General features: G+C 38.9%; 4 protein-coding genes across 4 annotated transcripts; 2 read left to right on the top strand and 2 right to left on the bottom strand.

The window, feature by feature from the left end:
- Positions 1 to 2,485: 2,485 nt before the first annotated feature.
- Positions 2,486 to 3,024, bottom strand: LOC124342173 (GTP-binding protein 1-like). Its single transcript, XM_046795139.1, has 3 exons — positions 2,939 to 3,024; positions 2,694 to 2,871; positions 2,486 to 2,624 (listed from the first exon to the last, which is right to left on the bottom strand). The coding sequence occupies exons 1-3, from the start codon at positions 3,006 to 3,008 to the stop codon at positions 2,486 to 2,488; spliced, it is 387 nt and encodes a 128-aa protein (XP_046651095.1). The 5' UTR covers positions 3,009 to 3,024.
- A 311-nt stretch (positions 3,025 to 3,335) lies between these two features.
- LOC124342172 lies at positions 3,336 to 4,057 on the top strand. The gene is made up of 3 exons (XM_046795138.1): positions 3,336 to 3,796; positions 3,856 to 3,918; positions 4,019 to 4,057. Exons 1-3 carry the CDS (start codon positions 3,347 to 3,349, stop codon positions 4,055 to 4,057), a joined length of 552 nt encoding a protein of 183 aa, XP_046651094.1. The 5' UTR covers positions 3,336 to 3,346.
- A 1,743-nt stretch (positions 4,058 to 5,800) lies between these two features.
- Positions 5,801 to 7,050, bottom strand: LOC124342171 (protocadherin alpha-11-like). Its single transcript, XM_046795137.1, has 5 exons — positions 6,921 to 7,050; positions 6,468 to 6,865; positions 6,237 to 6,405; positions 6,040 to 6,178; positions 5,801 to 6,007 (listed from the first exon to the last, which is right to left on the bottom strand). The coding sequence occupies exons 2-5, from the start codon at positions 6,673 to 6,675 to the stop codon at positions 5,801 to 5,803; spliced, it is 723 nt and encodes a 240-aa protein (XP_046651093.1). The 5' UTR covers positions 6,676 to 6,865; positions 6,921 to 7,050.
- Positions 7,051 to 8,840: 1,790 nt separating this feature from the next.
- On the top strand, positions 8,841 to 9,584 carry LOC124342170 (formin-2-like). Its single transcript, XM_046795136.1, has one exon. It carries the CDS (start codon positions 8,841 to 8,843, stop codon positions 9,582 to 9,584), a length of 744 nt encoding a protein of 247 aa, XP_046651092.1.
- The last annotated feature ends 225 nt before the right edge of the window (positions 9,585 to 9,809 follow it).

The raw sequence follows: 9,809 nt of genomic DNA, 5'->3' as shown, positions 1-9,809 counted from the left end.
GACAGCATAAATTTCAATTGTTCGCCTACATCCAGAGATAACGGATATTGGCTTCACCCCTCAGTAGCAGACAAATGATTTCGGATCTCGATGAGAGGGAAAAAACTGACTAAATCTACTCTGCGCCTACCTATGGGGTACTAGGGGTGTAGCCATTTTTGAAACCCAACATCTATTTATTTTTACCATTTCCCTAAATACTTGATAGACTTTTTGGTTTTTGTTTAGATAATGTCTTAGTTTATTATTTTATTAGTCGCAGAATGTAGAAATGGCAGAGAAAAATTCGGGACTCAAGGAGAAATATATAAGTAATCACCTGACTCACTAAAAATTCATCATTTTTGCAGTCCTAGCTTATTAGACACGCCCTAGAACTAAAAAAATGCGTCTGCTAGAGGCCCGTGGCATGTTCAAATTACGTTACCATTTTTACTGTTTTAAGCTTCTTCTAAGCCACAGCAGACAGCTTTTTTAAGGAAATATTTCAAAAATACCCCCCACCATTGAAAATGCCCAACTCTAAACCACTGTGTGACCAGTCAGAGTGGTAGATTCAGTGTTTCGTCCACCATCTCGTATGTGATTGGTTGACTTGTTGGTTCGCCCGAAGTAGTTGGCTTGAGCCTGAGCTTGATAGGAGATTGGCTCTATTTTCCTGCATTATTCTGGTCTTCAACTGTTTTGCAGTCTCGTCTACCGTCTACCAGGGATTGCTGTGTGCTTCATGGAGTAAAGCGCAAGCTTTGACCAACACTGACGTAAGCAGACCTGTCGAGTTGAACGCTCAGGGATAGAGGACCCTACTTACAGCAGAGGCAGCAATAAATCCGCTTTCTCCGTTGACTAAGCGGTTTATCTCAATTCAATTGTTCATCAAAACACCAGGTATTGCTGCTTCATGCAGTCAATGTGAGGTCCGATGATGGTGAAGTATTACTTCATTCTTCGTTTTCAGTAACACGTCTGAATATGATGAATTTTTTTTATTTAGGTTCCGGATGAAGATGATGTAAGAACGGAATATCTTGACTGTACCGTTAACCACATAATTCGCCGTCCGTCGGCCAATATATACCAAAATACCTCCATTAGAAACCTGTTAACCAGGAACTTTGTGAGAGTCGAAGATCGAACCCAGCACATTGTAAACTTCGTCAATCTGGAGGTTTGAATTTACCTTTAAAATTTGTTCAACGGGAACAGGAAATGATATCCAGAAGAGGCCTATCCTTATTGGAAAAACTCAAGTAAATTAATAGTAAAAGAAAGAAAAGTTCAGTTTTCAACTCATGGCTGAACGCTAAAGTATCCGAGTTCAATTATCATTCCAAGCAGCCATTAAAATAGAAAAGCAGGGATACCTTGATACACAAAATTTCTGGTCAAATGAAGCAGTCCAGCTACCTCATATCTAACAATATTACGTTATGAGCGTTTCTAACTATTACTAGGGCAATTAGGCTTGGGGAAGGAACACTATGGAACAATTAATAGCTAGTACCATTATAATAACGTTCATATTCGAGAGTGCGGAGTTTCCGCACACTATGGACTAAATTTAAAACTTGGAAAAGCCAACAAGGGGACCGAGTAATAATGGACCGAATAATAGTTCAAAGAAGATTGTGCAATAAAAGAAGTAACCATTTTTATCTTAAGATATAAGGGCCTGGCATAAAAATGCCAGGCATATAACCAACTATAATATGCCGAAGGGTACAAGATGATTTTCTTGGTTCAAGATTGAGGTGAAAGGGGTGCTTCTTAGTGAGCCACAAGCCGAAGTCCAAGCAAATAACTAAGGAAATTTTTTTTTACAGACAGTAAAAAGAATAAACATAAAGAAAAAACGTATTCAGTTTACATGGTGGATTGAGATCCAGTATTTCAGAGCGAGAGAGTAGTAGTTTTCCAACAAGAGACAGATCGATGATTATAAGCATTAATATAAGTCATATTATGGGTAGACGTCATTGCATGATTTTCGGATACAGGCTAGTGATGACATGTGGACACATACCCAAGAGTCCACAGAATGGGGATAGAGCACGGTCATGACGTGGATAAATATGGCGGGAGTGAATGGTCCGGCGTGGACCAAGTTCATTGCATGGAAGGCAAAATTTTTGTGAACACGGGGTGTGAACACTGAACTGACTCCAGTTCAGTGGGTAACTAGGTCATGACTTAAAGAGACAGGTCACGGTGTGGATCAGGGGGTGGGTACGTGTGATAAGACTGATGATGTGTGTGCCGATATGATGTAAGATTTAACAGGTTATTGTTTTCTTATTCGTTTACTTTTACTTTTTTACTTTTCATTTTCTTATTAGTCAGCAAAGAGGATATGAAAAAGGAAATTGCGATGCTGAAAGAAGAGCTGGAGAAGGTGAAGGCCAAAAAAGAGGAAATAGAGAAAGCTTTAAAGGTGGAAATTATAGGGGACTTAAACATGAAAAAGTTTAAATTGGTGCAGCATTATTTATAGGTAATTCGTTGTAAACACCCTTAACTGTTTACTACTCAAATGAACTTTAACTATGCCACTGTCCAAATCACCATGGGTCAAAACACCAAGTAAAGTCGACTTACCCGCGTCGACATTACCAATTACAGCGACTCTGTTTAAACGTTAATCAGAAAATATACATTCGAACCAATAGTAAGACACACATAAATTCCACCATTACCGAATTTCCACGAAATCTTCTTGATCTGCTCGATGGCGGATTAAATACTGACCAACAATTCCGCATTCGCAAGTTCTCTCACGAAGCACGACACAATCTGCTTCTAGTGTCGTCGCAATAGACTCGAGTGTTGCCACAGAAGCTCTGTAATCTTCTTCAATCAACTCACTTTCCTCGCCTGGTTTTAGATGTACATGAAGATTGGATCAGTATTTATGATTTCAATATAAAACAATATCAATTACCTTCACCAACTCCAACTTCAAGAATGATTTCACCATTACCCATCTCAATTAAATATTGCAGTTTTTGCATAGAATGTCAACCGCCTTTTTCAAAAATTGTACCTAGAACACAAGAGAAGAATGTCAGTTTGGTTTGTCGGTCTAAAATTTAACTGCATTATACCTGTTTTATGTCTGGATTACCGTTGGAATAAGCTGGAGATCGATGTCGAAGAAACCCACTGCAGTGATTTTTGGCAAAGAATTTTATATTTCCATCATAAGCACATTAATCTGACAAGAAAAGTAAATTTTAATAGGGTATATAGAAATAGCAATAATTTCTAATTAATTGAACTTAAATTTAATAGCATGAACATTGAAAAATTAAATTTATTTAATTAATTTCATTCGATTTCCGCCTTCTTTATGGCCGATGTTGATGTGTGGAAAATGGTGATTTACTCGTTTCAACGGGGTTTCATTATCGTTATTTTACTGGCTGGCGTGTTATTTTTCTGCTTCGGACGGACGGCCTCTACTATGCTTCAGATTCTTGGCCTAGAAATTACGAAATTCATTTCAAGTGATGATGACCAGCAATCTTTTGAAAACATCGATGCTGTCATAGCTAAATGGAATCGCCAATATTTCATGGCCATTGATTTTGTCCATCAGTTTAACCGCTGCTTTGGTTGTTTGTTACTCGTCCTGATTGCACCGATTTTCATTCGAGTAATCAGCACTTCATTCTTTCTGATGATTGAATTAAAAGACGGCCAGTGGACGGCGGCCGTTACTCTGAATTTGATTGTATTGCTCGTTCATTTTGTGGCTTTCATATTTGCTGCAAATATTCCACACAGAATTCGTCAAGAGGTACCACTCTAATTATTTTACTATTCAGTTATTTGCCTTAATTTAACTCTTGTGATTAGGCTATTGAATTAACCAAGAAGCTGCGCAGATTTCAACTTAAAGATTTTACCCATCAGAATCAGGTATTTTTTAATTATTTTTCAAAACTACTTGAAAGTTTGAAAACTGGTGGCGTGAAAAATGTTGTTCAAACGTTAATCGTGCTTCAATAACTTCAAATAGTGTTCGGTCAGAACTTTAAAATTTAAAACTAAACTATAAAACTCTACAATTTTTTTTACTGTTTCTGAGTTGCACATGACAACGTTCGACAAACATTTGTTGAGATGGGCTCACCGCGTTGGGAAAATAAGAACACATCGACACAAATAAAAAAAAACTTTCTACGTGCAGGGACTACTTCCTCATGGCCGGTTTCCCGGCAACACCACTCCTCTCCAGATCGTCACTCCTCCATTTTATTTTGACCTCATCACCAAACAAAACATTTATTTTATTTCTAAAAAAAAAATTCACAACGCCTGGCTTGTCACTGGTACCCCCTATCTGAAACCAAAAATCCAATTAAGAAAAATCAGAATAATATAATATAATATAATATAAATCTCCCCACTTTGTCCCATCATTTGATATTTGGATAAGTCGCACAATCCCTTATTGTGCTCTGGTAAAATAAGAGCAACAGAAACTCGCTTGGTAAATCGCTAGTTGTAGTATCCGTGTAGTTGTTTTTGCATTGCCGGATTGGCGTTTAAGTAGGTAATTCGTTATTCGAAAATATTCGTTTTTTTCGATTTCATTTAATACACCTGACAACAATTTGATTTATAAAATTTATAAAATGTAATGGAATTATTATAATATTATTCAAAATTCACCGTCCAGACCGACATGAAAGGCTATTTCACATTGAACGTTACCTGTGAAGACAAAGGTTCGTAATATCTTCTAAATCTTTACTACAATTTCAGTAAATATCACGTAAATCTTGTATGCAACACAGTGAAGCATTCGAGTCGTAAGGCTTAAACGTCGACTGGAGGGTCTCCTTGCTGCTAGCCAAAGGAAGGGCTCCTTTGACTCGCAACGATCTAGTGTGGACGATGCTGGAATTGTGCCTAATCAACATCCCGAAGGCTCGTGTAATCCAATGTTCATTCCGGGAATCTCGTTCAACTCGAATCACGACAGCAGCGTTGACAACATGAGGTACATTTAATTTTCTTACATAAATAATTAGACACTAAATTTGTTGGTATAGTCAGAGTAGTGGTGATTCAATCCTCATTGGAGTGGAAAACAACCCGGATTTCAACTTGGAAAAAAAGGGAGCCAACGGCAAAGTGAATAACGGATACGTTCAAGAGTCTTTCCCGTTCCAGAACGTTTCTCGCCGCAATCAACAGGTTAGTTGATTACTCAAAAGTTATTGAAAATTTTGTTGAGTGGAAAATGATCAAAAGCTATGCCGTCTAACGTCAAAAAAAGAAACTTCTAATAGTAACATGAAAACACAAAACAATGTCCGCTATAGCTCGTTGACACTCACTTGAAAGGAATTGAATTATATGAAAAACTCAAAAAATTCCACTCTTCTTTCTTTTCTTTTCTTTCTTTGACCGTATTTGTTTGTTTTCTCCCTCGCGGAGAGAAGCGGTCGCTGTTTGAATTTCTTATCATTCCCGAGCCATCAAACACACGTATCCCTCCTCCCTTCGGTGGAAGCAACAGTCCCTTGAAAAATAGAGAGAAACAGCCGCATCGAAAAGAAAGGAATTGACAAAAGATTATTATTTCCGGCGTAATAACGGTATCAAAAATTTTTTATTTCTGATTTCAATAATGACTAATATCTCACTCTGTTAATTTCTAGATAATTTTCAGCATTAAATGGTGAAGAGAAGCGGATCCCCGTATCCTTTATATGATGTTGGATTGTCATTATTAAAATTAATCCAGTTTAAATCGCTTAATGATTATGATAACTCAAAGATTTAGAAGATATTATGAACCTTTGTCTTCACAGGTAACGTTCAATGTGAAATAGCCTTTCATGTCGGTCTGGACGGTGAATAACAAGGTGATCCATTGATCTTGATCAATCTGGAATGGTGGTTTGTTCACGTCTGCTAGCCCCACTGACGACTGAATAACGGTAAACTCATCTTTAATCTTACAGGTGACGATATCGTTTTCATCTGGATCAGTTACCTTTGAGAAATCAAGTGTCAATTCCTCATTACATTTGTGTTGGACGACCGAATTGGCGTTCCACTGTCAGTTACCATAACCTGGCATAAAATCACGTCATTTGTTTCTCGGTCGATTAGCCCCGTCGTGGTCAACTGTCCGTTTTTATCGATGGACACGTCATCACACGAACTGCGTGAGAGAAATGTCAATATTTCATTTTAGCTGATAAGTTTAAATGATTAAATACCTGAGTGAATAAGTGATGGTATTTTTGACGTCAACGTCTGTGGCCCGGACAGATCCGAAAACTGTTCCAATGACCTTGGCGTTTCCTTCCACGATGGAAAAACCTTTGTCCAAAACATCAAAGACGGGATCGTTATCGTTAACGTCCTCAATATTCACGACGACATAAACTGTCAAAAGTATTCAATATGATTAAGTGAATTTCACAATGTAAGACTCGATTTACACTTACGTTCGTCTTTGTTGCGGTTGATGGCCGTTTTGCTGTCCGTAATCGTGAGGCAAAGATCTACAGAGTCGAATTTCTCACGGTCGAGTGGCGTATTCTTGCATTCGTTGCAGTTGCCCGGTGGCGGTGATGAATCGCCAACTCGAAGACTGGCCGTCACTGAAGTAACGATTCTCGAAAACTCTTTTGTCAAAGCTCGACTCTTCAACATCAACACAAACGATTTCTTCCATTCGGGATCGGTACTACTGATCAGTGCACGATTTTTGAAGAATTTCGAATTGTCCCAGTTGATGGAGAATATTAAATTAGGGTTGTCGTCCTTGTCAGAAGCCGTAACGGTAGTCAATTCATACGCATTGTTCGGCACTTTCTATCACGCTGAACGTGACCGTGCCAAGCTAAACAGAAAAAAGTGTCAATAAATCAGCAAATGAAATTGGGACCAAAACTAACCGGCGAGAAAGCGGGAGGATCATCGTTAAGATCTTGAATGTTGATTGTCAAATTAGCAATTGTCCTCCGTCCGTCGTAATTACCATCTAATGAAAGAGACAACCATATCGGAGAAGTTACCAAGATGAACTGAGAGAAGGAGGACCATCAGGGAGGAATTTATATACTTTCTCGGCAATGTGTTTCTGGATTGAACACTGTGCTGCTAGAGCCGGATTGACCAGATAAAGTGGAATAAGCGTTGATTCATATGAAGTTGATGGAAGTGGGGTTCGCCAATCAATGAATGGATCATATACAAAATGTTCTAGCAGAATCTTGAACAGCTCTCGAATTTTCCAGCATCATTTTCATTACATCAATGCACGATAAGCGAAATGTTCCTTCCAATCCTGCGATGATAACATAAAAATAAACATAAAAATAAACATAATTGTTGTTAACTTCTCATCACTCGCAAAAAATTTGTTTCAATTGGAAAATACCTTCATATCAGAAATTTCAAAATCCAATCTCATCATAATTTTGTCAATCCGACTCGAGTGGCCAACGAAATGCGGCCAACGAATGAATGAATAAATGATTATGAATATGATAACCTTTGATTTATTCAAAATGCTGTACCTTTCACTTCTTACGGATTTTCACTTTTCTCAACTTGTCACACTCGACATTGAATGTAGTCGCACGGATTCAAAACGAATACGGGCCCACAACAAAGACCTTTCTAACCCGGTTTTTTTATTTTTCAAAAAAAAGAATAAACAGATTTAAATCCCAATCTATTCCAAATTATTTGAGTAACGCAGATATAAGTAATAGTGATTTTTTTTTCTTTCTTTCTTTTTATTTATCGAATACATAAATTAAATTTTAAGAATTTGTGCATTGAATTCTTGAAATCTGGCACTCCAGCTTCTTTGTGATAAAAACTGCGTAGAGACTGGAGACGCCATTTCAGTTTTTTTTTCATTTTCGTATATACATCAAACCTTGTCTTCCTGAAACTTAACATTGTAAGTACTTTAATAATTTTAATTTATATAGAATAAGTTCGCCTCCATTTCCCCTTTTTTGTTCAACCGACATGTTGGAGTGAATCGACCTTATGTGGAAAATGAAACGTGAATAGACGGATAGCTAGTCACGCTATTTTCACACACACATATCCTACATTTCCGTGCTATTTAAGAGCTGTATATTACCTGATTATGTGAATTATGCAGCATGTGTTATAAGGAAAGAGGGTTTCTAGGCCATGGGCGTATTACAGAAATGCCTGAAGCTGCTGTATGAGGCCAAGCGAAAAGTAAAATGGCGATTTCTCAATAAAATGTGATATTCTTATTTCTCTTTATATTTGGATATTTTAGTATTCTTAAAGAGAGAATCGATTTTAGGAGCATTACCCATAGTCCAGCACAGTATATACTTTTGAATGAAATTTCATTTGGGTTTTATATTATTCCCGCTCAGTTGATTTTATCTTTCCCATTGATTGCGCGCCGTTGGTTTGAATCGAGAAATTCATCAACGAATTAAAAATCCTTGTTTTTTCTCTATCGCGGATGATTGATCTGTGCAATCGTTTATTTTCGATAGTCTCAAGTTTCCGTTTGACTGATTTTCTTACATAACTTCCTACAAGACAGCATTTGCATATAGTAGTTATAGATGGTAGATCGTGAATCCATCAGGCGTGTGTAGTAGATAACACAGATGTTCTCTGGCTGCTGTCACACTTTGAAAACGTGCCAGCCAGAGTTGGCTGAAATTACAATCAATATAGTAGACACGCCAGTTTCCAATCTCCACAGTTCAATACTTTGCGAATGAAATGGCCATAATAAAGGTACGTAAAATTTGAGACAATCAAAGATCCTTTAATGTTTTTTTTTTTATTTTAGTTTTTTCAAGAAAATGGATCGTAGCAGAAGACGAGACCGTTGCGAAAACGTTGCTGAAGCCATTGCACGGTCCGTTAGCAGAAAGCGATCACCAGCAGCTGCAGGCGCCATTCCGGCTGTAGGCCGTGGCCAGCAGAATCATCCACAAGCAGCTGTAGCAGCCCCTGCCATTCCTCCAGCTGGACGTGGCATCCCACTTCAAATACCTGCAGCAGCAGCCGCAATTCCTCCAGCTGGACGTGGCATCCTACTTCAACCACCTGTAGCAGCAGCCGCAATTCCTCCAGCTGGACGTGGCATCCTACTTCAACCACCTGCAGCAGCAGCCGCAATTCCTCCAGCTGGACGTGGCATCCCACTTCAACCACCTGCAGCAGCAGCCGCAATTCCTCCAGCTGGACGTGGCATCCTACTTCAACCACCTGCAGCAGCAGCCGCAATTCCTCCAGCTGGACGTGGCATCCCACTTCAACCACCTGCAGCAGCAGCCGCAATTCCTCCAGCTGGACGTGGCATCCTACTTCAACCACCTGTAGCAGCAGCCGCAATTCCTCCAGCTGGACGTGGCATCCAACTTCAACCACCTGCAGCAGCAGCCGCAATTCCTCCAGCTGGACGTGGCATCCCACTTCAACCACCTGCAGCAGCAGCCGCAATTCCTCCAGCTGGACGTGGCATCCTACTTCAACCACCTGTAGCAGCAGCCGCTCCTCTAGCCGGGCCGGTGCGCCATTCAATGATCAAAGGCGTGACATAAAATATATAGAAATTATTAGCTATTTAATTAAAAATTAAATTTAGTTATAAAACTATAAAATTTAAAACTATTCAAGTAGTTTTAATATATATTTACGCATTCTATTGCCTTCATTGCATGGAAGGCAAAATTTTTGTGAACACGGGGTGTGAACACTGAACTGACTCCAGTTCAGTGGGTAACTAGGTCATGACTTAAAGAGACAGGTCACGGTGTGGATCAGGG

This window comes from Daphnia pulicaria, chromosome 6 (genome assembly GCF_021234035.1).
Source record: "Daphnia pulicaria isolate SC F1-1A chromosome 6, SC_F0-13Bv2, whole genome shotgun sequence".
In the NCBI taxonomy this organism is placed as follows: domain Eukaryota; kingdom Metazoa; phylum Arthropoda; class Branchiopoda; order Diplostraca; family Daphniidae; genus Daphnia; species Daphnia pulicaria.
Note: the sequence above shows the minus strand (reverse complement) of the source record. Positions and strands in the feature narration are given on the sequence as shown.

Bases quoted from the DNA above. Each gene is read 5' to 3' on its own strand.
- LOC124342171 (XM_046795137.1), bottom strand. From the start codon at position 6,675: ATGTTGAAGAGTCGAGCTTTGACAAAAGAGTTTTCGAGAATCGTTACT. The intron at 6,179-6,236 runs GTATTTAATCAT...TCTCTCACGCAG, and splicing joins ACCATCACTTATTCACTCAG to TTCGTGTGATGACGTGTCCA. The intron at 6,008-6,039 runs GTAATGAGGAAT...GATTTCTCAAAG, and splicing joins TTCGGTCGTCCAACACAAAT to GTAACTGATCCAGATGAAAA.
- LOC124342173 (XM_046795139.1), bottom strand. From the start codon at position 3,008: ATGCAAAAACTGCAATATTTAATTGAGATGGGTAATGGTGAAATCATT. The intron at 2,872-2,938 runs GTAATTGATATT...ATCTAAAACCAG, and splicing joins TGAAGTTGGAGTTGGTGAAG to GCGAGGAAAGTGAGTTGATT. The intron at 2,625-2,693 runs GTAATGGTGGAA...ACGTTTAAACAG, and splicing joins GAAGATTTCGTGGAAATTCG to AGTCGCTGTAATTGGTAATG.
- LOC124342170 (XM_046795136.1), top strand. From the start codon at position 8,841: ATGGATCGTAGCAGAAGACGAGACCGTTGCGAAAACGTTGCTGAAGCC.
- LOC124342172 (XM_046795138.1), top strand. From the start codon at position 3,347: ATGGCCGATGTTGATGTGTGGAAAATGGTGATTTACTCGTTTCAACGG. The intron at 3,797-3,855 runs GTACCACTCTAA...TCTTGTGATTAG, and splicing joins CACACAGAATTCGTCAAGAG to GCTATTGAATTAACCAAGAA. The intron at 3,919-4,018 runs GTATTTTTTAAT...AACTTCAAATAG, and splicing joins ATTTTACCCATCAGAATCAG to TGTTCGGTCAGAACTTTAAA.